The 17,523-nt window shown below is 43.9% G+C and overlaps 1 protein-coding gene across 4 annotated transcripts in view; it reads left to right on the top strand.

Moving 5' to 3' along the window:
* The first annotated feature begins 2,222 nt into the window (after positions 1 to 2,222).
* The window catches only part of kcnc1a (potassium voltage-gated channel, Shaw-related subfamily, member 1a), a 67,627-nt gene continuing 52,326 nt past the window's right edge, over positions 2,223 to 17,523 (top strand). For all 4 annotated transcript variants that reach the window (XM_080841007.1, XM_080841008.1, XM_080841009.1 and 1 more), the window contains exon 1: positions 2,223 to 3,904. In XM_080841007.1, coding sequence (XP_080697133.1) covers positions 3,341 to 3,904 — 564 coding nt within the window. In that variant the 5' untranslated portion in view covers positions 2,223 to 3,340. The remainder of the gene's footprint in view (positions 3,905 to 17,523) is intronic.

Below are 17,523 nucleotides of genomic sequence, written 5' to 3' on the forward strand. Positions count from 1 at the left end.
ATCTCCAAGGATCACAGCTGGCTAATTGCAGAGGTTAGTTAAGTCCTGGGGTCAGAAAGTCTCCAAACTACCATCAGACTGCACCTACATCACCACAAGTTGTTTTTGAGGGTTGTCAGAAAAAAGCCTCTGCTGTCAATCAACAACAAACTAAAGTGCCTACAGTTTGCCATATGTAAGTCAGACTTTTATATAAGAGTTATATGGTCAGATGAGACCAAAATAAGGCTTCTTGGCAACAAACATCAAAGGTGGGTTTGGCGTAGACAGAAAGATAGCCATACAGAAGAGCACCCCATGCCCACATTGAAGTACGGTGGCGGATCTCTGATGTTGTTGGGCTGTTTTTCTTCCAAAGGCCCTGGACATCTGGTTAGGATACATGGTATCATGTACTCCATCAAATACCAGCAGATATTAAATAAAAACCTAACAGCCCCCCTCTAGGAAGCTTAAAATGGGCCATGGTTGGACCTCCCAGCAGGACAATGATCCGAAGCACACCTCAAAATCAACACAAAAATGGTTCACCGACAGCAGAATAAAGATTTTGCCATGGCCATCACATACCCCAGACCTAAACCCCATAGAAAATCTGTGGGAAGAGCTGAAGCGAATCTGCAAATGTGTTGACCTCAGAATCTGAAGGATCTGCAGAGATACTGTATGTAGGAATGGTCTCAGGTCTGTGCCATGTGTTCACCAACCTCATCACGCATTATAGGAGAAGACTTGGAGCTGTTATCTTGGTAAAGGGAGGCTGCTCAAAACATTAAATTAAGGGGTGCCAATAATTGTGGCACACCTGTTCAGGAGAATAGTATTTATTTAATGAAAAAAATAAAGTTTTCTTTCAATAATTTTATTTCAATGAAAAGGTAAGCTTTTTGTAAATATTTTGAGTGAAAGACCAAGAGGATAAACAGCAAACAAATATTTTTTCATAGCCTGTTTTGGGCACATTCACTAAGGGTGCCAATAATTGCGGAGGGCACTTGTATATCTGTGTGCGCTCAATAATGCTCATCTCTACAAGGAAAACCTATTACATGACAGCCATAAATAATCAATAAAACTAGGATTGATGGAGTGAAACACCTGACCCCCCCCCCCCCCCCCCCCCCACTGGATTTTATTGCCCCTTGGGTCTCCCAGTGTACCGCCTTAAGGGCTGATCAATCCTTCTGGTAGGCTACGTGCCAGCCTTGGTGGTCAAGGTGAAAGTGATACAAGCACAGTTTTTGTAAATCATGTGAATTTCAGAATTAGGTGGAGGAGTGTGGTAAGGCCTGTGCTTTGAAGATGAGATGTTTCCACAAAAATGAATTTAAAAAATCAAGGTATTGTTTTTTGGATATATGTCATTAATTGACCGTTTGAAATCTGTGTGTAATTTTATACAATGAGCAAAAAGCTCTGACCCCCTTGGGTCCATGGGTTCCTGGCTGTACACATGTCTCTGGGGAGTCTCTGAAGACACATGCCCCCACCAGTGCATAACCACCCATTGTTGTTACTTGTTATATGTTATATGTTATAATGTTATATGTTATGTGCTATGTTTGTTATATGTTATTTTTTATTCTTGTATGCCATCTACTGCGTAATTGTTGCCTGCCAAGTCATAAGAATTTTGCTGCGCTGAAGCTATTTGGTGCATGTGACAATAAACATTTTCACTTTGACTTTGATCTGGCTTTCTGCTATCTGCTTTCCGGTCAAATGGGAAGGATACTGGTCCTTGGATTTCAGGGTAACATTCAAAATCAGTGCACCTGAGTTTCCAATGACTGCCCATTCATATACACAAAAGCTGAGGTTGTCAACCTTCTGATGTTTAATTTCAGTTCTGATTATTGAATCTCAAAGCTTCACACACACTTTTGGAGGAGCACACAAAGGAAGAGAGAGAGGGAAAATAGCCATGTTCAACCACAGCTGTGAATCCTCTGCCGGTCCTCTCCTGCGAGTGTTTCGGTGACACTCCGGAGACGGCGTGGAGAATGACACAGCAGATTCACTGGGACGAGACAGCTGTTGAGCTGCACGCCCTCTCATTTCCATTGCGCCGTAATTGTTCATGTGCGCGCCTGTGGGATACCGGGAGCTCTCCACAGTGCTGAAGCTCTCATGCCCTAACGCCAGCAAGCTCGTGCCCCCCGACACACCACTCTAAAAGCGCTTGCGCATCAGTCTGCATCTAGAAGTGGTTTAACCACTTCTGCAGGACTAACTAGCCTCGCGCCGCTATCACTTGCGGCGCCACACAGCGAGCCTCCGGAGCAGAGGTGGGAGAGCCACGCGCCACTATCCAAGCGAAAAAGTGTTGCCAGGGAGTTTGAGAGACTGCACTCCGTAACTGCATAACACTGAAGAATTCCTACGTCTTAGCGCCTCGCTTAGGTGGAGACAACGAAATAAACACAAAATTGCCTTCTCTTCCAGCTCTTTCCCTCCCTTTCTCTCTCTTCTCTATTTTGACTGAAACCGTAGGTTCCTCTTAGAGCGTCATCTGGCTATAATGTGCACGCATTAGGGACGCATTCCCTGCTTCCACGAGAACCGTGCTGGTTAGTATTTTAGCTGCGTATGGAGTGGTGTGAGCGATTTGTCAGCCTAAAAACACAAACGCCTAAAATGTGATCAGCATTGATCAGTGAGATTCCTTTGTACTGGCCACTGCTGCCGCCTCCGTAGAACTAACAGGACTGAAGACAAACGGAGTAGTGGATGTCTCAAACAAGGAAGGGCGAGAGCAGAGACTGGAAGCAAGACGGAGGGAGAGAAAAGAGAAAGCGTTTCCAGGGGGCTGGTAGTGGGAGTGCGCGCTGAGGGATTGGTGCTGTCGCTTCAGCACCACAGCAGGTCTTACCCTCCGCTGAATGTCACCCGCACCCTCCGTTCCTCCTCTTTTTGGGATTTGACCACCGGACTCACGTGCCAGGAAAGCAGGCGACAAGGGTTTTAGTTTTCATCTTCTTCGGAGGGATGGTTAGAGTGCTCGGGATGTTGACATTTTGGATGTTATCTTTATTCTCTTGTGTTTATTAGCGCTGATACGGAGTGTTTCCAAAATTTTCCAACTGAAATATCGTCTTAGTCCTTATTTTATAGGTATTTTCATTTATATATATTTTTAGGTAGAGTTTAAAGTTGTTCAGTTACTCACGGTTTTACCTAACAGGCTAACTTGCAAAGTGCATACCCCCGTTAACTACGTAACCTACTTGTTTTAACATAATTTAAGTGCTCACGTCTGGTCCGGGTTCCTCCGCGTAGCCTCACGCAAGGTTCGCGTTGTAATGCCTGGAACCTGCTCGAGACATGCCTAAGCGCTGCGATGGGCCAGGGCGACGAGAAAGACCGTGTTGTGATTAACGTGGGAGGGATACGACACCAAACCTACCGCAGCACGCTGCGCACTCTCCCGGGCACGCGTTTAGCCTGGCTCGCCGAACCAGACGCACACAGCCACTTTGACTATGACCCCCAGATCGACGAGTTCTTCTTCGACCGCCACCCAGGCGTCTTTGCCCACATCCTCAACTACTACAGGACGGGCAAGCTGCACTGTCCCGCGGATGTCTGCGGTCCCCTGTACGAGGAGGAGCTGGCTTTCTGGGGGATTGACGAGACGGACGTCGAGCCATGTTGTTGGATGACTTACCGCCAGCACCGGGAAGCCGAAGAGGCTCTGGACAGCTTCGGCGGAGGGCCTGCCGAGATGGGCGAGGACGGGGATGGAGAGATGGGAGATATTACGGACGGGGATGAAGAGTTGGAGATGTCTAAAAGATTGGCCCATGGGGACTCTCCGGATGCCAAGTCCTTCGGATCTTGTCAGCGGTGGCAGCGGAGAATGTGGGCTCTCTTTGAAGACCCTTACTCCTCCAAATATGCTAGGGTGAGTTAACGTAAAGTTGAATGGTGCTAATGTGTCATCTTTACGCAGTGGCATGTTTGCAGTCAGCCACATGACATGCTAGGCTACTTTTGTAGCATGGATAGTGGGTGCCTCTGAACCTCAGACAGTTGTGTGTATGTGAGTCAGTCTTGTAAGGGCTACATGTTGTACAAAGACATCTTCGATGTAACGTAGCCTCTTAAGAGACCCAATAATAAATAGTATTCCCAGTTGCAAAGAGACGAAATTAAATGGTGTAAAGAGACGAAAAGCTGAAGCAGGCCTAGTACTTTTTGGTGCGTTTCATGCCTGCAACATTCCGACCAGGCTCAGGTAGCACCTGTCTAAGGACTGGGTCAGGCCCTTACCGTCAATATCTGTCCGCAGTCTGCTGCTATCAGAGGAGTAGCTTGTGTCGTTTTTTCTGATCAGAGAGTTTTATGCCAAGCACCTGATGAACATGTGTTTCAAATGTGTGTCCTACTATTGCGATCCACGATATAATGGCGCCCCTGTAATCTGCCTCAGCTATCCCCACAGCTCCATTAGCGATATAATAAACCCGTAGACCTCATTCGTCCATTCCCTAGGGAGAACATGTGCAATCTGCCCGGGTGTCCTGTTGCATTGATCCAGGGCTTGCCTTCCCGCTACTTCACCGTGCTACACGAGGCAGGCTCGCGTCGTTTCCCAGTCACGGCCGTGCTGGGGCTCTACTTAATCTCACGGGAGTAGATAAGAGAACATTTATCACGAGGTTAACGTTTTTTTTTTAATGTAATTTATGTATCCCCACTGCAAAAAGACATAACTGTTGACAGTTTTGTGAAAAACACTGAGTTGTTGTTTTCAGACTCTGAACAGACATTGTGTTCATAACAGTTCGCATGCAACCCTATGTGTATTTGTCACTGAAGATATTTTAGCTCTTGTAGTGGTAGGGGAAGATGGTAGCATCACTAAGGTCAAAGGTTACATTGTGAGCAGACAAACAGGTGGATAAAATGTAGGCCAACATCTGCACCAAAGATGAGGGACAAGACTGTCCACTGAATAAATACAGGTGAAAGATCCTCCCTAAAATATCCATTAACAAGTTGTCTGAGATGCAAATGATCCAAATACAGTACATGTACAGTAGCTTCTGCAGTACATGCAAAAAGTTCTAGCTGAAACCCGCTTCTGACATTTATAAAACATGACTTTACAACTAGGATGCGGCTTAAAGAAAAATAGTTTTCAAACACCAGGCTTCTGTTTTGGTCCAGAACTAGCCTTGTCCCTGAGCACTGATCCCTGATCCCCGAGCCATGAGCCATGAGCCATGAGCTGGATGCTGAGCAGGTGGCAGAGAGACTTTTCTTTTGGCTCCTGGATCGGATCACACGGGTATCTTTGGCACGGTCACCACAGCCTCAGGCACTGCCAAGTCTCTGCTGTCCAGTCGTAAATAACTATAAAGGCTGGTCCCGGGGTGGTGGGGGCAGGTAGTCACAGAGGCACCTAGGGTCGTGTCATTGCTAGAAAGAAACGTAGGGCATTAGAAGGGGGCATTAGAATCAGGGGCATTAAAATGTGGTTTTATAGTGAGAGAGTGAGGAGAGTGGTTGCTGATCCAAGAGAAGAGACAGGCTGTCATGTAGCGAGCCAATGTTTTTTGTGAACCCTGGCCACATTATGATGTTTTATTTACTGGTGGTTGAAAGGCCAAGTGAGACACAGGTCATGGCGCCAGGCTCTGTGATATCACATCAGGCCAAATAGTATTTAACATTATCCCTTTAACTTAAAGGGATAGTTCGGTTTTTAAGACATGAAGTTGTATGGCATCTACATCACCAGTGTAATGCAATCCACGCTGACTTACCTCCGACAGCGTCCTGTGAGCAGAGTTCTCGTCCAGTTTTGGTCAAACCGAAAGTAGTCCGGCAGGTTTCTAGACCCAGGAAAATAAAACGTTTCTCTTCCCAAAACATTATGTGTTCAAAAGAGTGATATATTTGCATCCCAAAACCGTTGTAGTGGAAAAAGTCACACCTCGTTATCACTTGGCCCTATTTTCAATACGCTCGATAATGCAATCTCACAGCTAGAGTCTACCTGTTGATTCTCGGAAGTTGATTCTCGAAAGTTGATTCACCAAAGTTGCCTGAGAGAAACGTCCATCACAGGAAAACGATGAAAACTGAGACAACATTTGATAAAATTGACATAAAGCATCGTTTTCCTGTGATGGACGGTTCTCTCAGGCAACTTTGGTGAATCAAACTTTCGCGAATCAACTTTCGAGAATCAACAGGTAGACTCTAGCTGAGAGATTGCATTATCGAGCGTATTGAAAATAGGGCCAAGTGATAACGAGGTTTGACTTTTTCCACTACAACGGTTTTGGGATGCAAATATATCACTCCTTTGAACACATAATGTTTTGGGAAGAGAAACGTTTTATTTTCCTGGGTCTAGAAACCTGCCGGACTACTTTCGGTTTGACCAAAACTGGACGAGAACTCTGCTCACAGGACGCTGTCGGAGGTAAATCAGCGTGGATTGCATTACACTGGTGATGTAGATGCCATACAACTTCATGACTTAAAAACCGAACTATCCCTTTAAACAATCTATATTTTATAGTGTGATACAAACTGTGGCAGAAACAGCATTGATTGCATCATTGGGGCTTATCAGGCTTTTGCAAGAGTTTTTAAGAGCTTTTCATTTGATTTGCCTCAAGTGTGTCTCTGTGCCCTTGGCGTTTCTTTGAGAGCTCTCCTCTGAACAGTCGTCCAACTGTAAGAGCCAAGGAGACAAGGAGGACGCATTAATCAGGTGCACCACCAGAGTCCCCACACAGGATGTGACATACTGATTGTGAGTCACAGGGGGTGGCCGACTAGACTTATTTCATAGTAAACCTTAATTATATAAAGAACACACTCTGCACTCAATAGAACTGCAAATTTGCCATTCAGTTCAGTTATGACTAATATCTATAACCGTTTTGTACTAAGCAGAGGCTAAATGATGCAACTGTGCCCACAAAAGTCCCAGTAAAAATAGTGACATATTCTAATCCCACATTACATAAATAAAGTAAAAGTTAGAGTTGGTGCACAGTGTGCATCCAGAGATATATGAAAAGTCATGCTGTTGTAAGATGGCTGCTTGTTGTCTTCAATAACAGCTTAACAGCTGTATGGGTGTTTATGTGGATGTGTGCGTGTCTGTTTTCGTTGACTGGCTGATGGATTCTGCACAGTCAGCCTGATGATGAACTGAAAACACACACACACACACACACACACACACACACACACACACACACACACACACACACACACACACACACATTCAGTGCTCAGGTGTGGGGAGATGGAGTTGTGTGTGAATGTGAGCACAGGACAGGGAGTGGTAGAGTTGGGCAACTCAGCTAATTGGGATGAATCAAATTGACTCACAATAGTTTGTGTGGACTGGGAACTAGTCCTGAGCTCAGAGAGACCCAAGCACATGGATCCACTGTGTGTGTTTTTTTTCGTGTGTGTGTGTGATTATGTGTGGGTTGTGGACTAATAGATCAGCTGTTTGAGCTCCAGTCCCAGTGGTGGCTGGTGTATGTGTGTATGTGTGTGTGTGTGTGTGTGTGTGTGTGTGCCTGCCTGTGTTATTCATGTCCTTGATGGCAAGATGCCGCATTTCAGTTCCAATGTCTGGGGAATTGGTTGTCATGGAGACCATTTCAAAGCCTAAGAAGAATCTGATTTATGCCAGTGCTGCTCACCAGGTGGCAAAAACGTGACAGCACTGATTGGGATTGTTTCTGTGTGTCTTTGTTTGTGCCTGATAATAGTGTGTGTGTGTGTGTGTGTGTGTGTGTGTGTGTGTGTGTGTGTGTGTGTGTGTGTGTATGCATGTACACGCAAAAGTCTAAATCATTAACTGTTTTCAAGAGAAGCTGAAACTGAGAAACTGAACTGAGAATTGCCTTCAGAATCTAAATGATTACACCTGAAAACCACCAGGAAGTGTCTCTTCACAGACAGGAAGTATTGGTTACGCCCATCCCAGAGGCTGGGCCAAGAACTTGGTCCCTATGTGTCACCAAGGACACACACAACACACACACACACTCACTCTCTCTCTCTCTCTCTCTCTCTCTCTCTCTCTCTCTCGCTCTCACTCTCTCTTTCCCTCTCTCTCTTAAACACACACAACATGCTGAAAGAGTAATAGACAAAATTTACGAATGGAATATATCATATAAGGCATCACATTTGTAACCAACTAGATACCTGGGGGTTAACTTAAAGACACCTGGCTGTGACAGACCACTCTACCACCTAAATCTACTACAACATCAACATCAGTGTCCAGAAAAGTCCACAGTCATCTTCCTCGTGGCTTAGTTAGGTTGTGTTTTAATTTGAGGGTATAGCCCTCTCTGGTATGTCAGGTCTATTTGTAGAGCAGAGGAGGGTGAAAGTGTTCTCTCAGTGTTCAAACTGTTCAATTAGAAAATTCAGTCATGTGCTTGATGTGAGACCTGGTGATCAGGCACGCATACACAACACACACACACAGAATAAGAGAGGGAGGGAGAGAGAGAGGAAGGGAAAGAGAGAGAGAGAGATAACTACTATGCAGCCTCAACCATAAAACTCTTCTCAATAAGCCCTAAATCTTTAGAGTAGCGATCGTTTCCCTGCACACATCCTCTCCATCTTCTTCGGCCAGACAGTAAAACATTTGCATCACTCTGACTCATCTGGCCCTGATGTGGCCCTGATGTGGCCCTAATGTGGCCCTGATCTAGCTTGAATCTGTCCCACAGGCAGCTGCTATCTCTGCAAGGACCTGCTGCTTGGCAGAAAGTACTGCAAGGCGTCAATGCATCGAGTGACCTGTGAGAGCAGAAGTTCACCTGCTGATTGGCCGGGTTCCAGTGAAGCTGATTGGCCGGGCGCCAGCCACTTCCTGTTCCCACAATCCTCTGCAATGGCTCCAGGTCCCCTTAGGTACAGAGTCCAACCCATCAGCAGGAAGTAACTTAAGACAGAGTTCCTGTCGTTGAAGATCTACACCTGTGGAACATGCTTAGCAAGGCAAATGGTCCAATCTGTGCCACAAATTTGCAGTGTACTTGTGTATGTGTGTAGGTATGTGTGTGTGTGTATGTGTGTATGAGTGTGTGTGTGTGTTAGTGTTAGTTCTTTCTTTCTTTCTTCTCTCCCTTTCGTTCTGATTTCTTCCAGCTGCTATCAGGGAAGTGTAGTATAATTTCAGTGCTTACACTCTTCTTGCTTTCTGCTCTTCTTCTCTTTGCTATACCCCTGCTAGATCTCCCTGGCTCTCTGAGTGCTTCTCTGAGGGATTAACGCATTTTAGATGACTAAACAGAAGCTAATCCTTCTCCTATTGATCATCACACAAGGCCTCTGGTCTCCCGTAGACAGAAGCAGGAGCGCTGCTACTCAGTGTGTCCTCTCAGAGCAGGGCATGGGCCACCCCAACAACCGATTGCACTACTTACGTCTGCAGGGCCATTGATGAAGGTTGTTTGCTTTAGTGCTTGTTGGCTAGGGGGGGAACCGTATGTACTGCACTGTGTGTGTGTATAGATATAACATGTTATTGTATGTACAGTACTGTGTCTGTGTATAGATATAACATGTTATTGTACGTACAGTACTGTGTGTGTGTATAGATATAACATGTTATTGTACGTACAGTAGTGTGTGTGTGTATACATATAACATGTTATTGTACGTATAGTACTGTGTGTGTATAGATATAACATGTTATTGTACGTACAGCACTGTGTGTGTGTATAGATATAACATGTAATTGTACGTACAGTACTGTGTGTGTGTATAGATATAACATGGTATTGTACGTACAGTAGTGTGTGTGTGTATACATATAACATGTTATTGTACGTATAGTACTGTGTGTGTGTATACATATAACATGTTATTGTACGTACAGCACTGTGTGTGTGTATAGATATAACATGTTATTGTACGTACAGCACTGTGTGTGTGTATAGATATAACATGTTATTGTACGTACAGTACTGTGTGTGTATATAGTTATAACATGTTATTGTACGTATAGTACTGTGTGTGTGTATAGATAAAACATGTTATTGTATGTAATTCAGCACCCTGACTTGAGCCTCCTCCGGTGTTTAGCTTGCGGTCTCAGGATGTATGTTTATCTCTGTGCGTGTGTGTGTGTGTGTGTGTGTGTGTTTGTGTGAGCTTCTGGTGTTCGCTGTGGGTGTGTATAGCTTGGTGTCTCAGGTGTGTTAACTGGATCTGACTAGACAACGCACAGAGAGTGAGAGGAGCCTCATTATCTCCCAAGTGCATCATCACTTATCACATGATCACACACACAAACACACACACACACACACACACACACACACACACTCGATCAACAAACAGCCCTGGCAACACAGGCTTCCTGCCACCCTCTGCCCCTCCTCCAGAGATCTGTTACCCTCTGCCCCTCCTCCAGTCTTACATAAACTACCCCTTGCGTGACCCCACGAAATACCTCCTCTCACAGGTATGGCCTACTCCACCTCAGAGGATTGCTGGGGGAGAGAGAGAAAGAGTGATGCAGAGAGAGAGAGAGAGAGAGAGAGATGCAGAGAGAAAGAGTGATGCAGAGAGAGAGAGAGAGTGATGCAGAGAGAGATTGGAGAATTGAAGAGTTGTGAATGAATAATTGACAGGCCTGAAGCTATGTGGGCTGGCATCGCAGAAAGGCAGAAAATCATCACGTCTGAATAGATTGATAGATGGATGGAGGGATGAATAGATGGATGGATGGAGTAGAGATGGAGACATGATGTACTTCCACTGAAATGTGCATGTATGAAGTGAAAAGTTTTCGCAGAAGAGATTTTCCCACTATTACTGTAAATGTAAGTCATGGGCTCAGTGAGAAACGGTGACCCAAAATTCCAGAAAAGTACCGTAAAGGTCTGGTACTTAGCAGATACTCTTATCCCAAGTGACTAATAAAGGCATCCTCCATTGCCCAGGAATTCAATCCAGGTCGGCTGCTTGTTTGTAGGAACACTAACCACAGTACCTCTAACACCATTCACACACAGTAAATTCAGCACACTCAATAGTGGCAGCTACAGTATTGTACAAGATTCATAAGAATTTGTCTCCAGATACAGAAGACACCATGGATCAGCATTAGGGCTACAGTAGACATCTAATGATAGCATGTTGTTTCACTTACTGAACTGAAAAGCATCTACACAGTTTTTATTCTTCGAGACCACAGACATTTTGTAGAATGAAACATATTGCAGCATTTCAGATTCATGTGCTTGGTATTACAGTATATACTGTTAAGAGGAGTCAGACTTCTTTTTGCAATACAACACTAAATAATGTAAAAAAAAAAAAAAAAAAAAAAACAGAGGTTATGGCAACACATAATATATGCATTATTAGTGCTTCAAAATGTTTGTGTTTTTTTAGTTCATTGTATTTGGAGTATTTGCTGGCTGACAGCATTTGATGTAGTTATGGCTGAATGAGTCACTTTGGGTGAAGTAGTTCATTTTGCACCAAAGATGAACTGATCTGCTCAGTAGTGTGTGTTTGCAAAGCACACTGTGTGAAGCGTTTTGAAAAAGTGGATAATGATATTGATGTGAAAATGACTGTAAGAAAATGTAATGTGCTGAGTTGAGGACTAAATTGTGAATGGATGACTAAGTGAGAGTGAGGTGAGACTGGGAGGAGAGCAGGAGACCAGAATGGATGGATAAATGCACTGTGTGCACTGTGTGTATGTGTATGGGTGCATGTTGTAAGATTCTTTTCTATATTTAGACTAACTGTCCCTAATCACAAAAGGTGGTCTTGGTGGTTGTAGAATGGAGTCTCAATCAAGGAGCTTGAAGTGGTTTGGATCAGAGCCAAAGATATTTATTGTAGCAGACAAGAAATATCACTAAGTACTTTTCTGAGTCTAAGCATCTAAAGTACCGGTGGAGCAGAGTTCTTGGTGGAGCAGAGTTCCCTTGGGCCTGATAGAATGGGCGCCTTTGAGGAATGCCACACAGCACACACACAGAGGGGCCTAAGCAGACATCTTATGGACACTGGAGCTGTTTCTCATAGAGAACCATATGATGTGGTACACTTATGGTAACCTATTAACCTTACAGGAATTCGGGGCCAAACTTACACTTTAAGATCTGTACATGAGAAATACACCAGAATCTAACATTGTGTGTGTGTGTGTGTGTGTGTGTGTGTGTGTGTGTGTGTGTATGGGCGCATGTGTGTATGTATGGGTGCATGTGTGTGTGTGTGTGTGTGTGTGTGTGTGTGTGTGTGTGTGTGTGTGTGTGTGTGTGTGTGTGTGTGTGTGTGTGTGTGTGTGCACGCACACATGAGGGCTTACAACCAAACCTCAATTACCGAAGACCCATGCTCATCAAATCACCAGTGGTTACCACAGCAACAAGAATAGTGGGAGGAGAAAGTGAGATTAGCGTGTATGTGTGTGTGTGTGTGTGTGTGTGTGCATCCGTGCGTAAGTGTGTGTGTGTTTGGGAGGGGAGGAGGTTGACAAGCCATGGGGAAGAGACCTGTCACTGCATAAACTACAAATAGACCTGGTGATTGCAGGTCTTCTTAGAGAGTGTATTAGTGAGTGTGTGTGTGTAAGGCAGGATGTGTTCCAGAAATTGTGCTAGAGAGTGTCTGGTAGAGAATATGTGTTTATGAAGATTATTAGAAAGATTGTGTTTTACAGCATTGGCTTGTGTTCTAGAGTGAGTATGTCTATTAGATAGTGTGTGTTAGACAGTGTGTTTCATGGGATAGTGTAAATTAATGAGTGTGTATCTAAGACAGTGTGTTTCGTGAGATAGTGATCATTAGTAAGTGTGTATCTTACACAGTGTGTGTTTCAGGAGGTATTGTGTGTATCTTAGACAGCGGGCCCTAACACCACCGCGCATGACCTTTTTAATTAAAGAATTTGGCCAAATCAATTTCATAACATGAGCACAAGACTCAAAGCACAAACATGGGTGGGTCAGCGCAATAATGAGCTCTGTCTGCGCACAGAAAAGGATTAGATTGTGTGTGTAAATGTGTGTATAAATGTATGTATAAATTAGTTCCTTCAAAGCCACATATTTTCCTGGGAGACCTCGAAATGATTTCATGTTGGGCAGACCTCCCGCATGAGAGCCTCCGTCTCTTACGGTGTAAACTACTCCATTCGTGATATTTGTAGTTTGCTCTATTGTAGAATAATTCTGTGTAAACGTTAATAAGATATGTTCGAATAATTGTGTTGGCTGATAAAGAATGACTTGATTGCCATACCCATCTATTCTTGATTGCACCCTGCTTTGTGTCAATGAAATGAGCAAATCTAGGTATCTCTGCATATTCGTATTGTGTGGTTGTTGATGGCGAAGCCATTCACGGTGCTCGTTTCCCTATTGAATTAGGTCTTAGTGTGGGTTAGAGACTGTTTCATGAGAGAGACAGATAGCCTGACTGATCCAGCATGTCTGTGTTCTCTTCCTGTGTATGTGTGTGTGTGTGTGTGTGTGAGTGTGTGTTTATGTCTGTTGTAATAAACATCCTCTCCCGTCCACCTCCGCTGAACCTACACGCCTAATTTTAGTTTCCGTATCCAACGGTGACAGTCAATCATTATATGGGCGTGTTACTCAGCCGTAAGCATAATGTCTTAATGAATCATGGCCTTTACTGCTTGATAGGGAGAGGAGGCAGCAGCCATACCTACACACACACATACATACATACATACATACATACATACATACATACATACATACATACATACATACATACATACATACATACATACATACATACATACATACATACATACATACATACATACATACATACATACATACATACATACATACATACATACAAACACACATACTGTACATACATACACATATACAGTACATACACATATACATACATACCTACACACACTCATACAGACATACACATATACATACACACACGCACACACACACACACACACACACACACACACACACACACACACATACACGCGTATACACACATACACACATACACACATACACACATACACACATACACACATACACACACACACACATACACACAAACAGACTTTCACACATACACACATACCTACGGTGCAGAGTGCATTTAGCACTGGTACTTAGCTTTAATGTGTAGGAAGGCTGCGGCGGTAAAGTACCGTTTAACAATTCAGGCATTATTATTTTAATAATTATTATCATACAAATGATTTGTAACTCACTGAGAGTATTGATACATTTTGTGTAAGACTGCATGTTTAAAAGACACACGTGTTAGATACATTTGGTGTACAAGGTGTCAGAGATGGTGTGTGTGTGTGAGGTGTTTGAGACAGTGTATGTGGTGGGTGAGGTGTATGTGTGTGTCCTGCAGGACTGTGTGTGTTTGCATGGGGTGAGTGGAGACAGACGGAGGTGTGGTTGGGTGTGGGTTTGAGGTCTAGGAGGTCAGGGTGCGTTTAAAGCTGAGAACATGGAGTGGGTGTGAGTTCTGTGTGTGATAGTGGAAGTTTCGTGTGAGGTGTGTGTGACAGTGGATGTATTGTGTGTGGTGTGTGTTATTGTGCCTGTGGTGTGTGTGTGTGTGAGTGTGTTGCAGAAGTGAGTGTTTGCAGAGGTGTGTATGGGTGCGGGTTTGGGCACTTGGAGGTTAGGGTGAATTTTCAGGAGAGAATACGGAGTGGGTGTGAGGGAGCACTGAAGCCTTGCGGAGGAGGGACTCGGCCTGGATATCGACAGGACGAGCTGCCTGTGTGTGTGTGTGCTCGGAAAGTGGAAAGTAGAACATCTAGAGATAGAGAAAGTAGCCTATCTAGAGAAACAGAAAGCGTTCTGCTTGTAAAATTAAAAAGATACAGTTTATTGATTTCCCATAATGCAGTGCTGCTGCCAGCAGGAAGTGTTGTGCACTCTTATGATGTGGTATAAGCTCCACCTGGTGCCACCGCTTGGCAGCGTGCCAGAGGGCATCCCCTTGAAACGACCACCTCAGCGTTTCCCCCGGCACTGTTACCACCATTGCCCCCAGAGGCCTCACCTCTGCCCCTGCTACCCAACCCAAAGCCCCCAGCCCACACCAGATAGCCGACCTGCCCTTGACCCTCTACAGACATATTCACCCCAGAGGCTAAGAGATGATCACCCAGCTTGTGCCAGAATAGGACATAAATAAACCCATGGGCTTTGTGTGTCAATGACGTGATGATTCTTGATAGTGACCGTTACATAAGCTGTGGGCATGACATGTATTTGTACACTATACACCACTGTAGCCGGAGCTACAACCCACAGTCAGTCCTCAGTACCCCCCCCCCCCCCCTTACAGCCCCCCCTTAGAGCCTTCAGTAACCCCCACACCTTACTTGCAAGCTGTTGTTTCCATAGACATAGAATTATTATATTATAGACATAGAATAAGTATAACTAAAAAATGCATTTCCTGAAGGAAATACCAGTGCATGAAATGCAAAAGTTAGGAAAGGAAGAAGAAAAGAAAGAAGAGCGAAAGAAGGAAAGAAGAAAGGAAAGAAGAGTGGAAGAAGGAAAGAAGAAAGGATAGAAGAGTGAAGAAAGAAGAGAAGAGAGGATGAAGGAAAGAAGAGTGAAAGAAGGAAAGAAGAAAAGAAAGAAGAATGAAGAAAGGAAAGAAGAGTGGAAGAAGAAAAGAAAGAAGAGTGAAGAAAGGAAAGAAGAGTGAAAGAAGGAAATAATAGTTGAAGAAGGAAAGAAGAAAAGGAAAGAAGAGTGAAAGAAGGAAAGAAGAAAGGAGAGTGAAGAAAGGAAAGAAAAGTGAAAGAAGGAAAGAAGAGTGGAAGAAGGAAAGATGAGTGGAAGAAGGAAAGATGAGTGGAAGAAGGAAAGAAGAGTGAAAGAGAAAAAGAGAGTGAAAATATTGAAAAAAGGAGATAAAAATGGAGTGAAGAAGAGAGATTGAGTGTGAGAGAAAGTAGACTGAGAGGGATAGAGAGAAAGATGGAGAGATGGAGAGAAAAAAAGTAGAGAATGGAAGGTGTCTTAATGTTCCTAGTTACAGTTAAATTGAGAGGGACAGAGAAGAGGTTCCTTTGATTTGGCGCAGCTGTCAGTGAAGCACAAGTGCAAGCCAGTTTTAAGACCCTATTATGATGTCATAATGGCCCAATGTAAGTCAATGGGAACATTTCGATTCGTTTTTATTTAATATCTTAAAAAGTATAAAGTTTAGAAAAGTGAAAAATACATAGCATAAGTGTCCTTTACAAGACCTACGCGACAAAGTTTGAATGAAGTTTCTACGTTAAGCGGTTCGGGCTGAATTAATCGCAGAAAAAGGTAAGAAGAATAAGAAGAAGAAGAAGAAAATGCCTAGGAATAACAATACAGGGCATTTCATGCACTGTAATTATAGACATATCTATTCTAATGTCTATGGTTGTTTCAGTAAGAGAGGTGTAGGTTAACAATAAGGTGACCTCAAACCCACTGTTAGCTGAGGAAGCAACTAGAGCTTGAAGACTATAAAATGCTTGACTTGCCTTCTGAAACTACATGGACTTTTCCTGTATGATTAGGCCTTTGTTGTGAATATTACTCGCTTGCTTTCCCAGTCTTTAGCTGACTTGCTTACAGATGAGCGTTTTGGCGCCATCCGGGACAAGCTTGAGTGCGTGGCCAATGGAGTGCAGCAAGGGGGTCTCCGTCAGCCAATCAGTTAAATTAGGGCACTTGACAGGCGTGACGGCTGGAGCTGTGAGTGCGGCCTGCAGAAGCAGAGGTGATATATAGAGGCAGTTTGTGCCATGTAGTGCTGTTTTATAGACCTGCGCAGGCTTGCCAAAACACCATTCATTCATTACACTCATTCACGTTTACAGACCCTCTGGTGGATTAAACTCAGGGCAAATATCCAAGCACTTTATCTTACTCTGTTATCCTGTCCACTTTCATTTAATGCCTACAACATGTCCTTTGTACAATTATGAAAATGAAACCCAGTATTATGAATATAGCAGTATGCATATTGAGATTAGCTCTGGCATCCTTCTGCTGTCCACATGCTGGATATAACTGACAACAGTAATATGCAGATGTGAAAGGTCAGCAGTCAGGAAGTGCAGAGCAGCTGGGATGTGGAGTTCAGGTCGGGCTCAGGAAGTAAGGTGTCATCGTACAATCTTAAATCGGTGAAATTTCAGGTGAACAGACTCTTTCTCATGTTGCCGCAGCAGGTGACCGCCTCCTCTTCTCTTCTCTGCCCCTGCATTGCGTGATCTGACTGAAGAGTGACAGAGAGGGAATGGGAGAAGGAGAGAGAGAAAGAGAGAGAAACTTTATTTTTCATTACGTAATACTACACCTTACAAAATGTTAATTTAATAATATGAACACTCTACATAGTTTCAATCTTTTAAACCTGTAGATGTGGCATCAAAGAGCTCATTCATTGATGCCAATAAAGACATTTGTTTTGATTTGAATGTAATAGAAAAACAGCGTAAGACAGAGAAGGAGAGAG

Source organism: Sprattus sprattus, assembly GCF_963457725.1.
Source record: "Sprattus sprattus genome assembly, chromosome: 6".
NCBI classification, from domain to species: Eukaryota; Metazoa; Chordata; class Actinopteri; order Clupeiformes; family Clupeidae; genus Sprattus; species Sprattus sprattus.